We start from the raw sequence: 25,233 nt of genomic DNA, 5'->3' as shown, positions 1-25,233 counted from the left end.
AACCTTCATGTCAGTAGTTAATTTCTCAAAATTAACAGTATTTATTGTCAAGAAAATTTTTAATGAACATGATACTGATACACAGTTGACAGTTAGACAGTTTGTACTTTATCAGATTCTCACCCTAAAGCAGAATTTACTTCCATAATCATTTAAATGATAAGGTCAGAGGTGAAAAAGAAGGAAGCAGAATATTCAAAGTCTGTCTTTTTACCTTAGAATACAAAACAATTTAAAAACCTTTATTTATAAATATTATACAAGTATAATCGCTGGATGAACAGGATCTTAGTGGGAGTGACGAAGCCTGTAAATATGGAAAATGTGACACAACTGATGAGTTTAAATGAAAAGTTTATGTCAGCGGAGATGATTAACAGAACAAAACTTAACATTCATCAGATGCTGTCAGTCTTACCTTCACCGTTTGTCAGGTCTCCAAAAGAAATTTGACTGCAAAAATAATTCATAGAGATATTTGTCATTGGTTTTGTCAGGCTGTACTGTAACTCCAGTGTGTGTATGTGTATGTGTATGTCTATTCCAACTCCAGTTATTTACACTATCATATGAACTTCAGATGGAGTCATTCATGCTAACTTCTTCCAAGCTTTCCTTCAGCGAGTGAAGTAAACTTACGTGCTGTCCTTTGAGCGGCTTGCTGTAAAAATCGTTCTCCACCGGCTGGCTTCCTCTCCGTCTTTCATTCACAGCAACACCTGGAGGGAAATTATCTAATATGCACAGGCGAACACAGAATTGTATAGTAAGAGAAAATAAAAGACTTCCATTTAGTGCAAGTGAAGCTCAACTCATCAAAACAAGGCGCCAGGGATTTGATTAAATAACACTTCCCTGAGGATTAATTCCCCACCACTGCAACCGGGACTGCAGAGACTACAAAGGCATGCAAGCACAGGTTTTCTCTGTGAACACTGAGATGAGTTTTTAAAGACTCACTTGGCGTGTGATGAACGATGTTGATTTTATCTGGGGAGAGAGAAGACTTTCTAAGCCATTTACAGTATTCAGTTTAATACAGTCATTTGTAAGGTAGCTGCTTGTTTCTGTTGAACTTTTACTGCGCTGCATATTATTTATTTTTAGGTTAAAGTTCCAGGAAAGCAGAGCTCTGTGGAGCCTCTCTGTGATGACAGCAAAGCTTAGCCCACATCTCCAGGGTGGGGGAAGTATTTACCATAGACACTGTCGTCGTCCTCCCTGTTGTTGATGATACTGGCTCTCAGCTGACTCAACTTCTCCTGCAGAGACACACATCAGTGCTTTAATATTCGACCGACATATGAGCATCCACTTATATACCCAGGAGATCTCCATAAATGATGTGTTTAAGGTTTGCACATGCTGAGAAAACAATTAAACAGAGGCTGTGCAGTTGGGTCATAAATCTTTTGGTGTCTTCATGGAGGTCTGGTAGAAAATGAACCATCTGCAAACAATGTTTTAATACATAAAAGAACCAGAGCAGAATAAATGAGGGGAGGTAGTTTCATTGATATATATTTAGTCAATAAATAGGACACTGCAATATTGAGCTCCAGTTTGTACAACTGTAAACTTCTATTCCACTACATAGAAGATAATGTTATGTTTTATTCCATTACTTTTGTCTGACATCAGCTTATAGTTTGTTTTTATTGTCCATTCACTTTTTCATTAGGGCAAATAAAATACTCAAATAATTCCCAAAACTGCAATAAAAGAAAAGTCTGCAAAAACAACAATACCAATTTATGTAGCAGAGCTTATCTTGTGACTGACCCCCTGGTGGTGTCGCCCTGGATAATGCTACCAAACTGTATGTAAAGTAGTTCAGAGCAGCTCTGCCTTAACCAGCTTAAACAGTCAAATTCTGCTAATATCAATCACATGAGTAATTCCGTTTTACACAGTGAACACATTTTCTTTTGATATTTCAAGTATTTTTTGCTGATAATATTTTTCACTCATAAAACGCTTGAATACAAGGCTCTGGCTCTGTCTATTGATGGAGTACATTGTTGGATTTGTACTTTTATATAGGACAACGTAAGATATACCACTGTTTCACAAAATCTGTCATCTCATGGTCCTTGTAGGAAGGAAATGCAAAGGTGTTACAGTATGTGACTTATAGTGTAGCTCCATTCATCCCAGTAGCTGATAACACTGAGTCAGCATGTATTTCACCAGGACCCTGAAACTAAAGCAGCCAAATAAAATACAGGTATCATTCATTTGTGATTTCCCCACTGTTAAATGTCAAAAATGTTTTTCTGTTACAAAATACTATTACTATACACCCAGGATTTATATTTTTCCAGGCGTTTGCCAGGCCGGTGTATTTCTAACAGCTCCTGTGGTTCCTGTCCTGTCCAGCAGATGTCCTCAGCAGACTCTCCTCCTCACTTCATGATCAACAGCCTGCACACCTGTCCCTCATCACCCTCACTACAACTAGGATCAGGTAAGTAAACCTTAACTGCCAAAAATAAATCAATTAATCCAAGTAAATCCTGGTTAACCAATGGTCTGAAACGTTCTATTGCCAAGAAGCATGAACTCTACTGTTCTATTCTTTCATCGTGCTGTTTTATATATGTTTTTCTCTCATGTGCTAATAAATGGATAAAAATCAAATAGTTTAACTGTTATTTGGCCCAATATTAATATACTTTTTTATGTTTCTGCTTGTAGAAGCTTGTAGTTCCACACTTTCCATCACATTTCCCCTCACTGTGAGTGTGATGTGATGTGTGCCACTGGCCTGATTTGCAGACAAGGCAAGACAAACAGTGGTAAGTGTCCCTTCATCACTGTCTCTCCTCTCTGTGGGGCTCAACAAAAATGGGGGGGGGGGTTATTAATGAAGAGTAATTTTCTTCACTCTAAGGGAAACGGCCTTCTACACCACACCCTAATTGTGCGGTTGTTCTCCGTTGTGGGGTTGTTTCTGGAGGTTGGCATAAGCAGGAGCAACAGATGGCAATAGTTTTATGAGGGTTTGGTCCTGTGTGTTTATCTATTCCAAGTCTAGTGTGAGTGTGATCACAGTGTGTGATAGTCCTACTTGCTGGATGGCATCCATGCCCTTCTGAACCCGCTGCCAGTCACTGAAACGCTCCAGGGCTTCATCCACAGTGAGTGAACCTGCCTTCACCCTCTGCTGGAGCTCAATGAGCTGCTGAAGCCCGTCGATCTGGTTCGGCGCGAAGGTGTCATAGGTGGAAGAGATGCTGTCTTCTCGCCCACGCGCTGCAAAAGAGCAACAGCTCTCTGAAAACATCTGCTGCTTTGAACAATCAGGGAATCTAACGCTTTTACAACCAGGCAGCAAAAAAAAAATTTAAAAAAATCAGCAAACATTATGCAACAAGTTAACGAGCTGGATTTCATGTACAATATCACAAATTAAACTGTAAGATGGAGATTATAAAAGACAGAGTATAAAGCCATTCCAGATGGCATTCACAGAGGAGGTTGGCTGGTAATGTTCTTTCACATCACATCTGTAATGCCGGTGAGTCATGAGGATGGTAAGTCATTTACTGGGTGACTCTGATGATCTATGGACCTGCCACTCAGTGTCACCAACAGTACAGCACACAGACAAATGGCTTTGTATCTCTGTAGGTGCTCAGTGTGGCTGCTCCTTCTCTTGTTTTTTCCTCCATATCTTCTCTCTGCACCCTGCTGCGTTTCAATGTTCTACCTTGTCTTTTTCATAGCTAATTTTTTTGAATTATTATTATTATTATATGTGTGCTTTAATGGCTCAGTTCCCCATTGTGATCACTAGGATCTTAATTGATTTAACAAGGCATAACAAAATTAACACCATTAACTGATGTCCTCCAGCAGGTAATTTCAACACTGAATCAGTCAGCAAAAATCATCAGCTCAGTAAAATCCCCATCAGCAGATCTCAGTGTGATAAAGCTGTTCCTGTTCAGAGGAGCAGAAGAAAGACAAGTGCAGTGCAGGCTATTAACTACAGTCTTCACATGCTCCAGTCCTGATGAGAGTATAATAAAACCAGACTCAACCAGAGCTGAGAGTGATGATTGAAACTTCTCTGCTTTAATATTCGGATGAGAACTTAGTGAGGAAGCGATTATGGTGTTGACTACATTTCCATCTAGGACCTTTTGTTATGGGTCACACCACTCTCTACTTCCCACCTGCTTCCTCATCGCAGCCCAATCTAGAGGCATTTGTTTATTAAGGTATAAAAGCCCAAAATATCTCTAAATGGCCAAAAAACACAAGTCTGAAATACCTTGCGTGACGTCAATAAGGTAATGTCAGTGTGGATTTCGAGACTGCTGTGCAAACACTATAATTATATGCGCATCACGTTCAGGTAAAAAGCTGTTGGGAGCTGATGAAAAAAGAGCACACCTGCAAACTACACATGTATTTAAATGGACTATATTTTAATTCCACTTGGATCTGCTCGAAGCAAAAAATACCAGCACTGATTTGACTCTCAGACTGCAGATGTAGCGCAGACAGCCTGGAGTTAGGGAATCATTTGAAAGACTTGTGTTTACAAGGCAGAGTTCTGTAAGCTTCTTCCACTTCAGGGACTAAATGTCAGGATATTATGTCACTCACTCGTACCTTGCTTGGTAGGCAGTGAATAGAGATCGGCCTCGCCCTGTGGTGTCTTCTTCTTCTGGAACACTGCAAACACAGGAACTGTTATTTATAATGATGCAACAAAGAATATTACTTCATGTTAAATAAATGAAATTACAAGGCTGAGTTGACGTGACAGGCTTCTCATTATAGTCTGTGCTCCTGTACTTCAGGTATTCTTCCACAAGATGGAGCCATGCTCTAAATGTTAAGGCGTTAACCTCAATGGGTTGTGTAAAGCTTAGCGTGAAGCGAGATAAAAACCTACTATTACTGATACAGCACATATGAATATAAGGGAATTTGAATGTGTGTGAAACAGCAGGATTTTAAATGTGAGACTCCAGAGCTAAAAAAAAAAATCCAGGTTCCTCTCGGAGAAAGACTCGCAACTGATTGAGCTCTGGATTGAATTAGACTCTGTGAATGACGCTGTTGGTTTGGTAGTGAGTGTTCAGAATGAAAGGCTACTCTCTTCAGCTGTCAGAGGCAGTGGAGCTGCGGCCGTGTGACCAGCGCTGGATTAAAATTCAGCATCCACACCCTGCTAGATAATCCTGCCTTTGACTACTTCCTCCATGACAGCATCTCTCTTTTCCACTTCACGTTCAAACACAGCCTTCTCTTTTCTGCCTCGCTCATGACACAAGCTCGCCTTCATGGCTCAATTTGGGACCAAATTGCGAGCTGAGTGCCACTGCCGCTGTGGATGGGTCATGTGGCCGTAGCTACAGTATTACTTTACCTTGCCTTGGAGTGTGTGCATTGTTCCCCGTGTAGTAATTCCTCCCTGTACGGCTGAATTTCATTCACATTTCACTATTTCAGTCTCATTGAGCTGAGGATGTTGCCGCTAACAAAAGAAAACTCCTCATTATTTCCACTTGTGCAGTGTTCTCCAATAACTGGCTCCTCTCCTAATCCTCCACCAAGCCTCATCTCTCCTCTCACATCTTTCACTGCGGCAGTGGGAGTGAGGAGCAAAATGTGATCCTTGTGTGGTTTGAGGCTCCACTGTCTCAATAGATGGAAACCTCAAAATCCCTCTCCTTTCTCTTGTGCACTCTGGGGACAAGGACGATGGAAAACATGTGTAATGACTTATTTTGGCTGACTTGGCCTTGGTCTGGCCAAGATTGGTTGCAGATGGTAGCCCAGTAGTTCCCTCTGTGTTACTGAGGGGATGGTTGGGATGCAGGGAGTTCAGTGGTGCACTCAATTTCTTTTTTGCTTTGTAAGTCCCATTGGGAAGAGAGTTGGCTCACTGGATACAAACAAGCTCAATAAAAAGCTGCATAATGGGGCTGTTGTGCAATTAGAATCATTTTTTTTTGCGTGTGTGTGTGTGTGTTTTGACTGCACAAGTGATGTTAGTGAGAGATGGGTGTAATGTTGTCTGTGGGAATAACAATTAATTGTGGATGCATGTGTTCATGTTTGTATTTGCGAGATGAAAACGAGAAGTCAGGGCCGTTTTAATGATTCATAAGCCTTAATAATACGAGTCACTTTTGGATGTTTCATCTTCATGAAATATTCACGCCGCTGAAATTGAACGGTTAGGGACTGTCGGCTCTTGATGCAGGCAAATGGCTCCTTCTCTGTCCTCGCTTTTGTTTGTTTTGCAGTGGGGAGCGACTATGTTCTTGTGGTTTATGGAATCAAAACAAACTGCATCACAAAAAAAAAAAAACTAACCCCCCTCTCTATTCACCAATACTCCACTGACAACAGCAATGCACATTCCAGGCACTTCCTCCCTCCCACATCATGTCCCAAACTCCCCTTCATACTGTGCATAGCTCTGTGTTGTTTTTATTATCTGTAATTTGACAGAAAGGGGGGGGGGGGGGGCAGAAAAGTTACCTTGAGCGATATACGGGGTGTTGTCCTCCTTCACCTGGGTGCTCTCAGGCCGAGGTGTGGGTGCCGGCGGGCGATTGGCAATACACACGGCCTTTGTTGAGTTGAGGATGGTGTCATATTCATCACTGGCCCCCAGTGGAGCGTAGAGATCCTCCACCTCCTCCCCTTCATCCTCCCCTTGTTGCTCTGGCTGTACGTCTGTGGTAGAAGGGTTCCCTAATGCACAAAGTGTTTACTGCTTGAATGTCATGATGAAGTTCTGCATGCTGTTATTTCACAGCTAATCGGAAGCAACACTACAGGGTGTGCCCATCAGCATAGGGAAAATATTCAGCAGTAGGAAATGAACAAGCAATCCAGCTTAATGATATGCTGGGGGAGAAAAAAAACAATTCCATTATTCATCCGGCTTTCTTTTGTCCTCCTTCCACTTCCCATCAGTCCTTCACTCACCTGCAGTGCACATCACTTCGTACACGCTGGCGTCACCATTGTCCCCACCGGAGTTGAAAATATTCTGCAACAACAGAGCAAGAGGAGATGTGTTTCAGGCCTCATCCAAATCACAAACAAGCAGCTCAATATAGGCAATTTAGAATTTGAGGAAACATTGTCTAGTTTGAGTCGGAGCTAGAGAGAGTGGATTTTTATTTTAGTATTCATGAATTTCACAAATCTTGATGCGATGTAAGCCTTTCGTTTCAGAGAGAATGTGGATCTCTCCAATTTGCTCCGACTTCATCCGACCTGTCGGTTCATTTTCTGACCTGCATCCTCTTTCCAAAGCATAAACATGAAATCCACTAAAAGTGGAGGAGACGATCTACAAACCATTCTCTCTAAGCTCCATCACACTTCAGGCCGAACAGCTTTTGATATTCAGTGTTCTCATGTCAGATACGACAAACTTCCACATCATTAAATGAGATTTCTCACCACATGTGTTAGGACTTCACTTGTGGAAAAGCAATGTCAGGGCTATAACAGGAATGAGAGAGGTGAACTGTAACCCTGCCTGTTGGCTAAAAAAACAACAAAAAAAACAGTTTTCCCACTGACAGCAAAGCTGCTGCCGAGTCGGCCTATTTGCTAATAGCATGCTGAGGGACAGACAGGGGTATGATCAGGGTAATTATGAAATCAGACAATCTTCCCCTTTCAGTCCAAACATATCATTTGGTGAGCAATTCAAGACCATTGGCTTGATATTTCGACTGCATCTATGATTAGAATGAAATACAGATATTAATTTGCTGCCATATATCTACTGCTGGTGGAGATTTGGAGACTTGTGTCATTGATTTTAAAATAATTGAGCTAAATGTGTTGATTTTGACAGAGAAACACTAGGAAAAAAGAAAAAAATGAAATATAATAAACATTATTTCATGAACATAGCTGCTGAGCTGTATTGCACATTTAGCATCCACACACACTATAGCAACAGGAGAGTCTTTCACAATACCAATGCTAATGCTTTAGGATTACATTAGACTGCAGCGTCAGTTTAAGAGGATGAATTCAATAAGCAAAACCCCAGTCAATATCATAAACCTGTGCAGAATATATGAGGCAGAGCTCACTTCCATCAAAACATCCTCCATATAACCTGCCACGCACTGTGTGCAGTTTCTAAGCAACACAGCCACTCATGACCAAATGACAATATTACACTGTTTCTAGTACTGTAAATTACTTACTGGCTTCCATGAATGCATTACTTAACAGTAGAGGTTCATAGTAGGCCCAACAGGTAGAAGGGATGGGTTAAACACTGCCGCAGCTTGAACATGGAATTATAATTGTCAGATGCTGTGCTTAAACCCAGTGTGGTATTTCCAGAGGTAATTTCTGGATAGGGAAGGGGTATTTATTTACAAACCGCAAATGCTAAATCATTTTACAGATGTCTGAAACTACAGGAGCCCCAGGCATTCCAGAAAAATTTCAGCCTCACCGCTGCAGTCCAAGCAGCAGGGCTTCAGACAAACCAGCAGGCATGATTTTGTGAGAGGGAGAACAAATCTCCAGTGATTCTAGTCTGGGATAAGGAGTGTAAATCTGTTCTCAGCAGCTGAGATGATCAATTCACTGGCTGGCTAGTCTCGGCTCTTAGTACCAACCAGTGGTTTCAGAGTACATGGTGGATTGCAGAGTGTAACACGAACCCATCACTAAAGTGTCATGCAGTTAAAATCTGTCCAACTTGTTTTTTGAGATGGGAAAATAAGACGTGGTCAGCTCAGCAGGAAAGGCAATGTTTCACACTTCAAACTATATTTACACAGCCAAGTGTTATCTTTTAACACCAAACATGTGTTATAGCAGGCTGCAGGCACGGTCAGTGAGCCTGTACATTTATATTTACTCATGTAGCAGATGCTTTAATCCAAAGCAACCAGCTTCAGGGCAGTAGGAAACCTTGGTCTGCTTAGTATTAGCACCGCGACTACTAAGTGCCCACAATGGAAACGCTGACATGCTGATGTTTGGCATGTACTGTACAATGTCTGACATGTTCACTGATTATTTAGCATGGTGGCACGCTAACATTTGCGCTCACCCCAAATCCAACCCCAAAATCTCAACCTCATGGTCAAGGAAAAGTCAAGAACCAACCAGCAACTAGTTGTTCGCTGGAAATAAGTGAAACGTGTCCTCAGCTGATGGCCACAGTGTTAGCAGTGAGTCTACATGGTCAGTGAAATGCAAAAATGTTCATTAGTTCTGCTGTATACAAGCAGCTCACAATCTACTGTTACGTTTTCAGTTGAGTATGTTCATACGATTCAAATGATATACAAATGTCTGCAGGCTGAAAGCAATGCTACTGTTACTAACTAACCAAACAAACACAACTTGCAAAACAGGATCAAGGGTCACCTAGGCTGGCTCCTCATGCATTTGGATACGAGAGCATTGTACACAAAACACAGCATGCAACACATAAATAGCTCTTTGTAGTCTCTGATGGGCCTTAGAGTCGCGAGCTAATTTGTATTTATCGCTCTACATCTGAGAGCATCTTAGCAGGAGCGCCCAGTCCATCTAAATGCCAAATGACACTCAGCCAAATTTGTGACCCAGTATTAAAATATTAAATAAGGACAATGTGTGTTTGTGTTGGTAATTACTGTGAGCAAGCACAATATTGCAGTCTGCAGACATAAACATCGTAGATAACAGCGGAGTATTTTCTATATTTGTATTCTAGTTATGCTCTTCCTGAATAATTCAGCTTTCCCCTCTGGAGCGGTTCACAGCTAATTAACAAAGAAGTGTGGTGCCAGGGCAGAATGGTGGATCTGACGCAGGCTCTCTGAGTGATTCAGCCTGTGTATGAAGCAAGGGACCGATCCATCTAGGATTTATTGACAGTGCTGCTACCGACGCCCAAATCACTGATGCATCATGGGTTGATTAATTGGAGGTGGGGGAAACACTGCAGATGAGTTAATGAAACTGTCATGCAAAAAAAGGGGGACAAGAGCAAAACCGCACCCTGTAATGATGACTCGTGTACACATTTCCTCTTGCACACAAGCACAATATGTATATAGATTTCAGCTGTCAGGATAGATTTTAATTATCCCTTCATGAACGCTGCAAACAAATGCCAATTGTTTGTGCATGTGGAATCTGTCTGTTGTGTTACATCTATAGGCACGGTGAAGTCCCTGTGGCGAGACCTCTGTTTGACTCCACTGCTCCCTGTCAGCTCAGACGACTCTGCGAAGGTTCACAGAGAGCACCACGACTCACTAGAGCAATCAAACCTCGCTCCATCTGCAGTCACTCTCAATTAGCAGTGTTGCTAGGAGGATAAATACATTTGCAACAGCTGTTGGAGTGTCTAAATTTCCCTGGAGAGAGAATTCTCTATAGGTTGATCTGAAGCATCAGCGAAAGTTCAGAGTTGTCAGTATTATAAGGGGAGACGAGCAACGTGAGCACAGATTTTCATATAAATGAATGGGCCTTATGCTTCTGTCTGTTACAAACTGATATGAGAAATTCAACAGCTGATTGGACCTTTAAAGGATCTGTTTACCCAATTTCCAAAAATTGTAATAGAAAGTAAAATTACTTGATGTTTGTTTTGGGTTTTCTCATCCAGGCTTTATTTTATCAATCTGAATTATCTGCCTTCACCTGCTCCCTGTGGAGCTGAAGGAGCTTTTGTTTGTGCTGAAAGAATTTTATTTAAAAAATTCAGCAGCAGTCCGAATTGGTCCAGTGTTGCAAAAATAACAAATTAAATTTACTCCAGCTTTTTGCACTTATGTGCAATTTTAAGTTACCTAAGTATTATACTGTATTACTATACTATTTTGCACTAATACTTAACATTTCAGTACTTTTGAGTCCACCACCTTTATATGACAAGTGTTAATGATTAATTTGCAGATTACGATTGTTTACGCAGAACATGATCAATGAAAGTTAGATGAGAAGACTGGGCTCAGATATATTTATAAATACTGGTGAGATACTATGATAGAAGAAACACAGTATCATCTCTGCGTAACATATAGCATCACATATATAGGGTGTATGCTTCTCACTCTCTTTTTCTCTCAATATATATAGTTATATAAAGTATATTGTCCAGAGCAGAGCAGTAATGATGCAATATTTTCAACCTGTCATTACAGCTATACCACTTGGAATATCATGTTTTTTTATGATACGGTCCTCACTGCCTAATGAAATTAGCATCGGAAAAGAACATGATGATGCGAGTGTCCTCAAGGTTTATCAGATAAAAGGATGTGCATGCATGCATAGGACCTATTAAATTTGGATTGCCACTCATTAGCAAGCGATTGGCAAACATGCTGCTTTTGTGTTACTGTATCAGCCTCGTGAAATGGGAGGTTGAGCAGGAAGAGACTCTCTGCATTAACATTAGAAAATGGTGCCGTTACGCAAGGAAATCTCAACATTAGTAGCTGCATTAATTGTCTGAATGTATGCAGACGACCTGCACTGTGAGTCATTATGCATGCATGAACAAACACAGCCTTTCTGGTCTGTGGGGGTGTTCCATTAGGAACCTCACAGGCCAGACATATTCAGGGAGAGAGGAGGCAGAGTGATCATCCATCCACAGACTGAGCCAGGGGCTGGATGTAAAGACGGTGGTTCGGAGAAGAGTGAAGTTACCCCTGACACCCAGGTCACTCTCCCTGCTTTCTACCCCCTCCATTCTGTTCATTATTGATAAAGCACCACTCACTCATAGTCCTGGTGCTTTATTGGTGTTAGTGGGAGCATTTCTGAGTGCTGCACCACATCCCTGCCTGTGAAATCTCAAGACCTGAGGTGAATAATGTTGTTTTCCTCAGCTGTCAGCAAGAAACTGAAAACTATAGAATTCCATTTAGTTGACATTACAGCCAGCTCTGTATAAACCGATAATGTCACTGGGTGGTTTTAATTAGATCACAAATCACTGCACATGAAGTGCTGTCAACAGATATTGGTATTTGGAGAAATGCCTTCATTGTATGGAGGTTCAATAATGCTAAAACAATATTTTCTGGCTTGATACCAGGGTGAGTTACAATTGGAGGAAGGTAAAAATCATCAAAAGGAAGACTGAACATAAAAGAGAAGAAATACTGTAGATGGGGTGAGACTTACAAAGAGCTGAGGAGAAAGTATTTACCAGTGTTTCCCTCAATAAGATGTGAAGCTGTGTGTGGCCATGACTCTTGGCAATTTCTATGGGAGTCTGGCCGTGCCGATTGGCTGTGTGCAGTGCTCGCTCAGCACCTGGACACTGCAGGAGCAGGCTGGACACACTCTTGAATCCATACTGGGCAGCAAAGTGGAGAAGGGATGGTACAGCAGCATGGTGGATCTCTGATGTGAACATTAGATTAGACAGGGAGAGGGATTTTCAGAAACTGTCATGGCAAACAAAGTCCAGTGAGACCTGAAAAGCAGATGCACATTCATACAGTAGCCTATGTGTAATATTCCTTGACAGCAAAGACCACACCACTTATGTTACTTCTTTTACAGGTGATAAAATGAAGGTCACCCAGTGCAGTGTGTAAGCAATTTAACACGAAGGTGAAGAAAGACAGCTTGCAGACACTTATTGACCTGTTTGTCATGGAAACATTTCCCTGTGCCCTTTTTACCAGAGTTAAGGATCAATCTCAGTCGCTGATGAAGCTCTCAATCTGCCACATAATGAGACAAGATATAATGGAAAGCATTCTTTTTTTTCATAGCAGATAATGTACGTCACTGAACAGCAATGCATTCCAGTTATGCTCAGTTCATGTTGTTGCATAAACACATGGTGAGAGGGAATGAATGAAATGCACTTTCTGTTGTAGTGATGCATTAGCATAAACGTTGCTAATGGCTTGTGCTTAAAACAAGGCAATATTTCCATTAATCATCACCTGTGTTTCTGTGGATACTTGGCATCCATTCATACCGCAGTGAATTATGTTTTAAAGATTTCCTGTCAAGTACAACTTACTCGTCGTAAATATTAAGTCAGCAAATAGTTTGAGACAGGAGACTGAAATTTACAGAAAGTTGCACCAGGTTTGGTTTTGCCCTCATTATGACAAGTCAGCAGATGTTTCCCAGTGTAAAGTCCAGAGTAAGCAGTCCTACCTCTTTCAGGTGTGCTCTCACACTGCAGTGGCCTGAAGCCTCCAGTGGGCATTCCCTCCAGCAGCATGGAGGACAGCTTCTCATCCAGCTTGTCCACAGAGGGCACCTGAAGAGCCTGCAACCAAAGACAGACCATGAGTTGAATTAAGTTGTAGAGACAAGACAAGACCACAAAGAAAAGAAAAAAAAAAGTAAACCCTTTTTTCCCTGCCAACACAAGCAGATCACTATCTGAGATTTGAATTTGTTGAAAAAACAAAAGCAGCTCTTCCAAACAGTGGGAGTATTGTGGATCATGTGGTGAAGTCTATAGAGGCACAATAAAAACGTCGGTTTGAATACAACCACACACACGTCAGAGTCCTGCCTCGCCAGTCCAGGACTTTTAGTTTTTGAAATTCTCTTAGTAAATTCTTCTTTTGGCATTGTTCGAGTTTGCCTCTTCAGCAAAAGAGACCTAATCAAATTAAGTGTTCATGACGGAAAGAAGGCTGAATCTGCCGTCTCCTCAATTTCAGACAGGAAAGCACAGTGCACACAAACATCAGCAGAAATTGTTGATTTAATTCATCTTCTATCTTTCTGTGTCTTTCTAATGGCTTGAAGTGGATCAATTATAAGCAGTGTTCTGGGGGGCGATTGACTAATTTCTGTAACCGAGTTACATAACAATGAGTCACTTCATAGCATAACACTTTGAAAGTTACTTTTTCTGAGGAGCCAGTGAATAGAAGAGCAACATTCAAACATATTTACTATATTGCTCATGATTGACTAGAGTTATTTGAATATATTTGTACAAGTGTGTAAAGCTTAAAGTTTGCACTTGTTCTGCTCTGACAAAAGAATACACTGTAATGTTATGTTCACTTTCGTTGAGTATTTTACAGCTTAATTCAGTTAAGTTTAAAATGACCTTTATGACTTTGTCAGCAGAGCCCAGTGTTTGAAGAGTTTAAAGGCGCTGATTTAATTTGAAGTTTTGCTTTTGCAACATAGCTAATTAGCATTGAAAGATGTTTATCAGTGGAGAGGAACCATTCAGCATCAAACTTCACTGCTTTTTTCACCAACACTTGTCTCCAGGGGTTGAAAGCAAAATTTTGCACATGTCAATTCTTGTCTTTCTTCATGCTAACCAGCTAGCCTGGTCTGTCTCGTCCCTTCACAGTAGAGACTCACTGTAGCCTCCGGTCTGCCCTGAAGATGTACAGTACTACTCTGAGGGTGTATGATAACCTCTGGTCTTGTAAATGCAAATGTGGTCAAATCTCTGGTCACACAACAATAACGACAAACTGCTCAAGGCAAGAAACCGAGAGAGAAAACTTACATGCTACAGTAAAGATCTAAACTGAAAATCTAAAAAAGCTAAACTAGTACTACTATTACTTCAGTTGATCAGTGTTATACAGTTCAGTGAAGGGTTTAAGGTCAAAAGAGGAGCTAATCCAGCAATTTGCTATTGCAATGTTATAAAACTGTGGGACTCAAAAGATATTTAGTGGTATAAAGGCAAGTTGTACCTGACACATGAAATCTACAGGGTCAGCTACCCTGGACAGAAGGCAGGAGACTTCCTCCATGCTGCTGTAGTACTGCAACTGTGCCTTGCTCAGTGGCACTCCATTATTATACACGGTCACTCTTACATTCCCTGCTGGAAAATCTGCAGTGGTCAACATACAGAGAGAGGTAGAACAGAAACAGATTGGTTACATTTTCTGTATTTATGTTTTCTTACTCATTATGTTCAACCTTTGTTGTCATTTTTGCTCACCTGGTGCTTTGACACACAAAATCTGGTCGTTCCACTGGACAGGCTTCAATCTCAGCATCTGATTTTCAGCGGTAAACTCGACCTCGGCGTCGCTGCCAGCAGTCTCATTTTTCAAAAGAATGAACACTTCCATAGATGTCTGCCAAAGACAGTACAGTGAACAGCAGTGTAGCCAGTGTTAGGGCTGGTTTGTGGAAAAATGAAATGGCTTACTACTGACTGACTAGATGAGTGTCTCACCCCACAGGGAACTCTGGAAGGAACAACTACGGCTCTACATCTGACACTGTGAGCTCCAGTCGACTGCATTTGTTCCGCCGTTTGCTCTGATCCTGATAGTTTACGTGTCAAGGGGTTGACATTTGCCGCTGCAGCTGACCCGCCTATAAAAGATGAGACATTTAATATACTGAATTATGCACAAGTTAAGTCTTCAAAAAGGTTTCAGATCACATAAGCTAACATGGTGCATTTTCAGTCATGCAGGCAGCACGGCACAGCAATACTGGTCCCTTATAAACCATGAGTTGTACTGACTTGACATTTTCTACAGGCATACAGTGAAGCCTAATCCCTTATTCCATCCTGAGTTCATCATTTATATTTTTTAAATAACTTCTTTGAAATTGCTATAAAAAATTGGTACAACCATTCAATCCCTTCTCAGGATGAAGTGTACCACTTGGTCGTCACTTCACTTTTTATCTAGTGCTTTTATCAGATCAAAACTACAATGGCTCATGAGTAAATACTTACAGCTCTCATCAGTCTGTACTGCTAATTGGCGAATGTTACACTAAAGTAACCTGTTGACAAATGTTTTAGCTCAAAACATTGCTGTGCTTCAGTAGCCTCAGTGCTGTAGTGTGACATGAATTTGTTTTATTAATGAACGTTGTACACCCAATGGGGTTGAAGTACTTAAATTTAAAACTTTCGGTTGCTTTTGGGGTGATTCAAATAGAAATGCAAATGTATAAGCTTCCTTTATTTTAACAGTAGCTCAGGGTTTAATTTTCATGGCAGTTCTGTCAGAGAAACCAGTTTTAAAATATACGTTCTTTTTCTGTGCTGTACACTGAAACTCATCGAACACCCACGTACATGTCTGCTGTATGTGCTAACAAACAAACATCATCATTATGTTTGAACAGGGAAAGCACTTCTGGGTTAAAATATAACTGTCCGTGGGATCCAGGCCTGAAACACTTCACTGTATCAGTGCAATGAAGTGATGCAGAGTGCACTTGAATTTGCATGGCTCACGATCAGTAATCAGAGGTGGCTAAAGAGGAAAGACTAGCTATTTGCATCAGATGTTCCTCCTGCACACACACACCTGTTTTAATACAGGCCCCCTCTGCTGCTTTATGATTTTATACAAATAGTGCAATTAGGAAAAACAGGGAAGGAGGCAGGTGATAATTGGAGGGGCAGATGAGGACATGCCAGCGATACACAGTGCTACCAAAGATCTCTCTGCAGCTGCTGCTAAAAAATATTGGATGTCATTCTTCAGCACACACGATTCTTGCGAAAATAGTCAGTAAACAGGTTTCCAAGCTGCTGCTCGGGCGTTCACACAGATAATGAGCATTCTTCCCCCTCACATTTATGGCAGAGGAACAGCAAGGCCATGTGAAATGTTTCCCTGAAGCGAGGGCTTATTGAAGAGGATGATTGTGTTCTGGGTTTTCAAGCCTTGGACACACACTGTGTCTAAATATCAGTCTGTTTTATTCCTCATCTATTAGAGGACTTGTCAGTTGACTTAAATAGGCGGAGACTGATTCAAAGCTTACATATCAGTCAGTCAGTCGCTGTCATCCAACTCCTCTGATGTTGATTGACGCAAGCCGCTTAGTTCTAAATTCACCATTTCATATTCATGGATATGTTTTCTTTTCTTACAATAGATATTGTGTTGTTGTAGACTGTTTCTGTCTATATGTTTAATTTGTGTAATGAACAAGGTTTAAAAAAAAATCAAATGTTAGAGTAGCAGGGATGATATTTCATGCCTCACTGGCTCCTGAAATAAGGTTGGAGACCTCTAGAGCTTTTTGTGTGCATCTTAGGAGGCCTCTAGCGAAAAATATAGTTTGAATTTTAATGTAATTAGAGGCAGGATAATACATAATGGGATTTACGTTAGCAATTTTCATACCTTTTTTCACAATATCAATCACTGCTGACAGGTACTCATGAGCATCCTGCTCACTTGAGATCTGCAGGCATTCATCACCATTGAGGGGCACGAGCTCCAGCAGTGGGGTCAGACTGTCCACGCCACACAGCAGCACCACCACATGAGCTGCGGGACTCAACACGCGGGCCAGGAAGAAGCGCCACATCTGGCAAAGTCCTTCCAGTATGCCTTTGGAAAGGATCAGGAGCTTGCACTTATACTGGGCCAGTCTGAGGAAGTCGCCTCGCCGGCTGGACACTGCAGTGATGTCATAGCAGCAGATCCCGGCCTGCGAGATGGGACCAGTGAAGACCGACTTCAGGTAAGTTGCCCATTGCTCCGCCTCAGTCTCATAGATGATCAGTAGCTCCTCAGCTAAAAGAAAAATACATATTCTGTTCAAATATGTACAAAACATGCACATGTTCTTTTTGCAGTTTTTAGTTTTGTATGGAAAAACCTAACATTCCCTCTATTTCATTTAAACATATTTGGCCTGCATAACTCATATTCATCATAAAAAGTTTATAGACTTTTCTGCAACCGACCCACACAGTGGAAAAATGGTTATAGTGTCACTGTCAGTGCAGCACATTAAAGTGCAAAGTACTGTATGTAGAGGATGCAGAGAAATGACTGATGGTGCTTTATCTTTAAATAAATTACAAAAACACTATAAATACATTAATACAAAAACAAGCAAAACATGAAATAATTAAATGAAACCTTGACATTTAAATATAGTACCAAGATATATTCCCCTCATATTAACCACAAAATATTGCTCTGAGCATTGCAAAGCAATCATGAATAATCAATACCCGTATATTAAAGCAATTAATCACTTTCACGATCCAAGTAAAAATGTATGTAGGAATGAATTGCTGAATAAGTAAAACAGACAGCTTACCTGTGTGGCTCATGGCTACAGTGCTGTTTGTCTGCAGGTCGTACCTCACAGTGACATGGAAAACAGCACTGCTTTTGTCTGTAGGTGTACAGATAAGAGGGCGTTTCCTGCTTCACCAAAATGAATAAAGAAATCAGACCTCTTTTTTTAATGGAACAGAAAGCCTGTTCGGTGACAAGGAACAAGATTGAATATGAGCTATTCAGTATTCAAAAAGACATGACTTCAATGTGACAAAAACTATGTGGTTTTGACATCAAGAGTATTTCATCCAAGTTTAGCCTGCTGTCAATATATCACTAGTGGATAGTTATAAACATGTCATCATAAAACATGAGTTATAAAGAACTGATGTTGAGATAATGTTTATTCAGCAAAGAGAGTGGCACATCAAGGTCACAGTGTGTCTACCGTGTGGTTTCTAGCTTGAATTTTTTTTACTTTTTGAGTGTTCCTGTATTTTGTCATCCATTTTTATGGAATAATATCTACTAAAGCTGCAGTGGACGTAGTCTAAACTGAACTATCTACCGATTGTCACTCTTATAATGAAAAAAAAAACACATAGGTGTATGTATAAGCAAATAGGTAGACGATACCAACCAGCAAATAACAAACACAAAGGTCTCCGTCAAGCAGGCAGCAGGTGAAAGGAAAGTGAAAAATTTGAGCCACACATTTGACCAGAGTTCAATTAAGTCTGCAGCAGCCAGGGTGAAGCAGAGCACTGGAACCCGTGGCTGGAGCCAGAAACTAATGATGTGGTGTAAATGTCTCCAATACAGGCAGAGATGAGAAAGCTATGAGATGGTCTGACCTACCACACACATACACACAGAGAGAGAGAGAGAAATGCAAAACTGGGGGCTTCATTAGCTGCCTCCACCTGTCAACAAGTGACTCACACCACACTAGTGTCTCACTGATAGCAGTTTGCCACCATTTATTCATTAATATCCTTTCAGCGATAGAGGGGTAACCGAAACGCACAACTGTAGAGAAAACGAGTGGGTGAAAGCTGAGGTCTCCTTCATGCAAATTATCAGTACTGTGTACCTGGTGACTCACCAGTGACAGATCAGGCTGTTCCCATGCACGAAGAGCCACACGCTTTAACGCACTCACACTTTCTATATGACGGCTCTGATCTAACTACAAAGACAGGACATAAGATCCTCCAGTGGATCTGTGGTGAGTTCATGTAAACAGACCAACCCCCCTATGACAGACAACACAGCTATCAACAGCTACTTTTCCATAGGTGACATGGAGACAAATAGTGGCAGGTTAACCATGACCTTAAATGAAACACTGATAATGGTGATAAACAAAAAAAGACTGAAACTACAACTCTTGTCCTGAGGGTGGTGCTGGAGTAAAGGGCACTCATAGGACACTGAACTCAAAATGGTTTATCTCCATGGGAGCATGAATTGTCTCTGAAAATTGAAGGAAGTATAGCTGTAATATCACATGTGCAATGCTGGCCTGTGGGTGGCGCTAGAGGAGAGCTCTTTGAAAATGCAAAATTAGGTCAGGTCGAGGGGTCTCTAAAACTATAGATTGGTCCTGAGAGAACTGGAGACACCCAAAACAAATGTCATGGAAACTTGTCCTTCAGTTTGAATTTGAGATATCTCTTTACTGTTACTGTTACTGTCACTATGAAGTGAGAGAAAATTTGAATAATGCAGATCAAATTATTCTGGCTCTGATTTATGGAGGGTCAAATAACCAAAGAGTTTAGTCATGGTTAAAATAAAAATACTCTTGTCAAATCAAAAAATAGGACGCATTATCTGGTAGTTTTGATTATTGGACAACTTTGAGTGTTGTTGTTTTTTTTTTTTTTATCACTTATGACTTGATGTTTCATCATTTGGATGTTTTCTTTTTTTCCCTCATTTTGACCATCATAATTAATTAATTAATTAATCTAATAATTCTGATTTGATCTCATAAGTGTGGCCTTTCATGACAACTGACTTTTATCTAAAATTATTTTATTTAAATTTTCAATTTAGTTCTGACTAATTAAGAATTTCCATGAAAATATTTATATTCTGTATTTGTGACATTTTAATGTTTTGCTTTTTTGTTTCTTTTTCATCTTTGTTGCTATTATTATTTCTCTGGTAGATAAAGGGCTTTCACATTGTCTGTCTGTAATCCCAGGATCCAAATATAGTTTTATCCTTCTTTGAGTTCAATTCATTATTTATTTTTATTTTGGAAATTAATTATTCATATTTCTGAACATATTTAAGGTGAAAGCTTTAGTAGTTTCATATATGTTTATTTATTTATTTTATGTGCGTTTAAAAAGTCACAAGTTTATTTTAAGTTTTATTACAAAGTAATTCATACAGTTATTCACACAGGCCTGACTGACACAGCAACAGCCCTTTGATAAAAGTGAATGTGCAGTCAGAGTGGCAGCCTGCAGCTCTCAGCCAATAGGAACCTCCGGTGTGATTTGGGGGGCGGGTCCTCGGGGTTAGCATGTTTGACTGCGGACTGCGCTCACACAACTTGATACAGAGTAACAGTAAATCAGACAGAGCAGCTCATACAGCACCAGCAGTGAAATTGTAACCCTGTTGCAAGTATTTTTGGCCGCTGATAGGACCGAGTGAGATCACTGCGGTCTATTTTCTCGGATAGACTCAAGAGTTGTTCGGCAAGAGCAACGCAGGGAGCGTTTTCAGTCTCATTTCTGCTATATCTCAATATTATATCACACTGGAAATGTCCGAAAACAAGCCGAATGATGAACCGAAGTTATCTACGACGGACAGGGTGGTGAAATGTAAGTGTTTATTTTCCACGGCACACCGAAACGACACGCTACCACAGCTCTCCCTCTGAGCAGCAGGAGCAGACTTGAAGAATTCACTGTCGTAGCAGCAAAGCCACAGCCACAGCAGCAGCAGCGGCGGCGGCGGCGGCGGTGGCAGCGGCAAATGTAGTCGAAATGTGTTTGCTGGCTATGGAGGAAGAAGGGTGTTAGCCGAGCTATGACAGTAGCAGCAGTAAGCAGTAAACTAGGAAGTGAGGGTAACTCTCAGTTTGTGGACCAGAGCAAGAATTTAGCTCGAAATGTGTCACATTCCGCCTGGGAGGCAATGATATAGCCGCTCGTCTGTACACACTCTTATCCCTTAGCTACGAATACACCCAGCAGTGTGACAGATGCATGGTCATTTCGATTCATATACACAGCGCACAGCTTTACAGTATGCATGCAGATATTGCACAACCGTTGCATTCAACCCAAGGGCGATTTTCCCTCATTTTGCATGCATCACCAAGCATAGTTTTCCTAAGGCTTCTATTTTTTTTTCTTCTTCTCAGCATTGCACAATACTACTTGATGTCGCCTATGTTTTCTAATGTCACATTTGAGGGTGCTGATCGTGTGCTCTTTATGGGCAGGTTCTCAGTGCCGTCTGTGTTTACAGGTCTGACATTCCACCTTTGCAGTCTACCATAAGAATGCAATAAAGATCATAATCGAGTCGACCTACCCACGAACACGGAATAGGGGCAGTGTAGCCTGCCCAGTTTCATGCCAGTTGACATCTTATGTTGACTTACAAAGGCAGTTCTCCACTCAGGCTGCAGTGTGAAGCCCGTGTCTCTCTCTCTTTTTTGGAATATGATCACTTGAGTGAGATTTCACATGCTGGATGATAAATGCACACAGCCTTTTCCTCAGAAGAAAGATGACAGAATGTGTTTATTTGGACTAGGGGGTGATTTCGATCCAGCACTAGTTTGCAACCATTATTATTCTCCAGCTCCACTACATCACAACAGGCATGTGCAGCAGTCACAGTGTGTGCAATGCAATGAGCACAGGAGGGAATTGTTGAGTAATTTTTATTCAGGCTTAGTTGCTAGGGTTCAAACAGTTGAAATGATTAGATCATCGTTGACCATTAAACATTAGGATTTTGTTTAGGGAGCAGGAAAGGCAACGCTGCAGTGTTTAAAAGACCATGACTGGAATCACTGACTATGCTCTATATTATAGGCAAGCCTGATCTCTGCCTCACCAAGCTGTGTCACAAATATAGTTCCACTTCATTGCTTCCTTAGGCTCAGCTTGTGCTCTTTGAAATGGAAAAATGTTTAAACCAAATGATTTCTCGCAGTTTCTTCCCCCCGCAGAAAGTACAGAGCCGAACCAGTTGTGTTGTGGCTATATGGCTGCATTTTGCTCAGAAAAATGGGGTTGAGTGTTCAAAGAGAGTCCCAGCATGTCTTGGGTGCTTTGGTAATGAATATTTCAAGAGATCATCCCCCTACAGTCTCCACCAACTTGAAGGGTAATGAAAAATAGATATGACAAGTATGTTTTTTTTTGAAGAGATTTCACAATATCAAACTCGGATGGTCATGTTACGAAGATCTGAAGCTACTTTTTCCGTTTGGCACATGACTGTTTTTCACTGAGAGCAGATGCCACCGCATTGCACATCTCAATACTGTACCTCAGTCCCTCCCTGCTCTGCTCTGCTGGGTGAAGGCCTGCCATGGTCTTAATCAGGTTAAAATGTATTGATTAGTCTTTAGCCGGGATGCCAGGGAACCTGAGAGGCCAGTTTCTGGGGGGGGGGGGGTCGCTCCTAAACCTGATGCTGACATCAACAAAGTTATTTAACTCATTATTCATTCATCAAGTTTGGGGAGTCTGTGTTTTGGTAATGCATCAGTATTATGGCAACACAGACGCCGGGTGTGTACAAAGCACATCACCAAAATAACTGCTGGCTATATGTGTGAAGTAATTTGTTTTCAGCTGCCTAGTTTGCCCTGCTACAAGGTGTCAGGCCAACTTATCATAAGCACTTTGCATCCACCTGTTTTCAAAATGCATTATCATAATGCTGCTGCAAGCCACTGCCCCATAGTAATCACTCATAAGAGTTTAATCTGCTGAGGCAGGAGAAGTTGCGTAATTTTGTCACGTCATAAATGAGCTGAAACGCACGAGTAGTTCCCAGTATATAACCGTTAAACGGAATGACCTCCATCATCTGTGTGTTGCAGTCGCTTGTTTGATGTGGATGTCATTCACTATTGCAGATGATTTGCGTTAAGTTTTCAACAGTTTACCTGGTTAAGAAGTAGTTCAATAAGGATTATGTTGTGACTCATGATAATCCTGATTATTTTGTTTAGAGTCTGGGTTCATGAGTTTTTGCTACAATTACTAACCATTTAGCCATAGCACGTGGCTATTTTCTTTATTTCCATGAGCCTGTGAATTAATTTCTTGGTCTGTGAAATATTTTTAAAAAACATCCCTCCAGAAATTCCCACAGCCCATTTAGTTTAGTTTGTTTAGTTTATTAAGGGGCAGTGTGCAATGACAGTAGTCATTTGCATAATATGAAGATGGTTGCACCAGATTAATCTAGACACATAGACAATACAGAAACCCAGTTTCCACATCTAAAAAGGCCAGGTCAAGTGCAATACATTTGAGAAAGGTGTACCCTGTCCTATATGGTCAATGGAAAAAATAGCTAAGTCATACATGATACAAAATACATAAAACATTTTAAAATAATTTCATAGATTGAATGCGTTAAGAGGTACTAAAATAAATTTTTTAAGAGACTAACTGAACAAGTGCCCTGCTTTTAAGCGTGCTGGCAACTTTGGTTATCCAGTAGCCATTGTTTTAGGTTGTTGAAGGGAACCACCATCAGATAATCTCAGTAGAATTTAGCTTGTGTTTTAATTGCTACAAAGTGAATTGATAGCTGGTTGCCCATTCATTTTCTTTAATGTAACTAATCATAATAATAATAATTGAGTAGCTTAGTCACTGTTACATTGCATTTATTGGATATCTGCTGACAATACAAATTTAGAATATTAAATGATTGCCAGTAAACTAACTCTGTGGAAACAAAACCTTCCTCTGTGCGACAGTTAATACCAGCGCTGTGCTCAGTTAAATATAAAATAAACTGCTGGTAACATGGTTGTCATGCTGCACTCATGACAACCACTGCTCTCCAAAGGCAAAACGGGCTCAGTAATGGTGTTTTTCCGTCACCATGTGAGAAGCCGGGCCTCCTCACCCCCCGATGGTGCACTGGGTCCTTCTCTATGAGTGGGGATGGATAACATCTGACATTTGACTTTTGAGGAGAGGCCCCAATGCTCAGACATGCGTGGGTTGGAGACATGGTGGTGGTGACAGCGGCGCAATGCCAGCCACTGATCCCAGCTGGATAGCCGAGTCATTTATAGAACAGAACATTAAGTAATGCCACATACTTGATCTTCGCCTTACGTGTGATCACCTGCATATGGTTCTGCTTCATGTTCATAAGCCGAACATGTGTCACTTTGTGGTGTGTCTGTCTGTCTTATCAGGTGTAAACATAGTGTGACACAGATATAAAATTACCATGGGTCAGGATTTCTTTTTTCAAGGTGTTGCCGTTCCGTGTAATATTTCCTCATTAGCATGCATACTGTAAGCCTTGTCATTAGCTTGGGAATAAGATTGTTGTGGGAAAGTCAAGTGATTTATAATAACTGGTGAGGCCATTTGCTTTTACCAGCCTGCAGGATCTGTAATTTGTGAAGTTGAAATAGTCTGCCATAAGTCAGAAGTCCCTCGGTGTCAGTAATTTCAATTTTTAATCAAGAGCGAGTAGTGACGTATTTTGCTGCTCTGTGGGAGACGAAGCTCCATCCCACTGGTTGACGTCAAGCTGTCTTTATGCATTTTGAGGTTACAGTATTCTTGGGTGGTGGCGATGTACATTGGCCAGCTGCCCCCAAAAATGTAAACTTTTTTTCCCTCCTTTTTTTTTCTTTTTGAAGATATAAAAATACTGAACAAAGCTATTTATTCAGGCTATGAGGGTGTTTTACCTCTAATGGATAGAATTGATCTTTGTAAGAGTTGACTCAGAATTTGATCCATTCCTGGTTGAAGCCTTTTCTCGTCTGCATTTGGAAAAGTGAGGCACAGAGCAAAACCACTTTTGATCATTGTTTTGGTAAAAATAAATACGGCCCTTGTTTCAGATATGTAGTTAAGCTTCAGGTGGAGGTGAATCTCGGTTGGGAGGGAGGTGGGGGTTAACATTCGTCCACTAACGTAGGTCGACCTAGAAATGTCACGTACAAGCTCAAACGATGAGTGACAGAAAAGCCTGCTGGGCTTATAGCCTG

At 41.0% G+C, this 25,233-nt stretch overlaps 2 protein-coding genes and 1 long non-coding RNA gene across 7 annotated transcripts in view; 2 read left to right on the top strand and 1 right to left on the bottom strand.

Annotated features, from left to right (window-relative positions):
• Positions 1–19: 19 nt before the first annotated feature.
• On the bottom strand, positions 20–18,298 carry LOC146969599 (B-cell scaffold protein with ankyrin repeats-like). 2 transcript variants are annotated; one of them, XM_085760006.1, is made up of 16 exons: positions 18,028–18,298; positions 17,097–17,492; positions 15,170–15,312; positions 14,930–15,068; positions 14,676–14,818; positions 13,150–13,264; positions 12,179–12,375; positions 6,961–7,024; positions 6,508–6,723; positions 4,624–4,686; positions 3,071–3,255; positions 1,199–1,262; positions 961–990; positions 640–734; positions 419–453; positions 20–307 (listed from the first exon to the last, which is right to left on the bottom strand). In XM_085760006.1, exons 1-15 carry the CDS (start codon positions 18,038–18,040, stop codon positions 421–423), a joined length of 1,896 nt encoding a protein of 631 aa, XP_085616132.1. In that variant the 5' UTR covers positions 18,041–18,298; the 3' UTR covers positions 20–307; positions 419–420. The 2 variants fall into 2 exon arrangements, with proteins under 2 accessions (XP_085616132.1, XP_085616134.1); XM_085760008.1 differs by having other exon boundaries at positions 640–719; positions 18,028–18,076.
• On the top strand, positions 2,397–17,288 carry LOC146969600 (uncharacterized). The gene is made up of 3 exons (XR_015034297.1): positions 2,397–2,467; positions 2,698–2,798; positions 17,156–17,288. It is a non-coding gene; the product is annotated as an uncharacterized LOC146969600 (long non-coding RNA).
• Positions 18,299–20,562: 2,264 nt separating the features above from the next.
• The window catches only part of LOC146969598 (protein phosphatase 3 catalytic subunit alpha), a 69,814-nt gene continuing 65,143 nt past the window's right edge, over positions 20,563–25,233 (top strand). For all 4 annotated transcript variants that reach the window (XM_085760005.1, XM_085760003.1, XM_085760004.1 and 1 more), the window contains exon 1: positions 20,563–20,836. In XM_085760005.1, the coding sequence (XP_085616131.1) occupies positions 20,776–20,836 (61 nt within the window). In that variant the 5' untranslated portion in view covers positions 20,563–20,775. The remainder of the gene's footprint in view (positions 20,837–25,233) is intronic.

This window comes from Trachurus japonicus, chromosome 18 (assembly GCF_045865225.1).
Source record: "Trachurus japonicus isolate A0001 chromosome 18, Traja_1.0".
NCBI lineage: Eukaryota > Metazoa > Chordata > Actinopteri > Carangiformes > Carangidae > Trachurus > Trachurus japonicus.
Note: the sequence above shows the minus strand (reverse complement) of the source record. Positions and strands in the feature narration are given on the sequence as shown.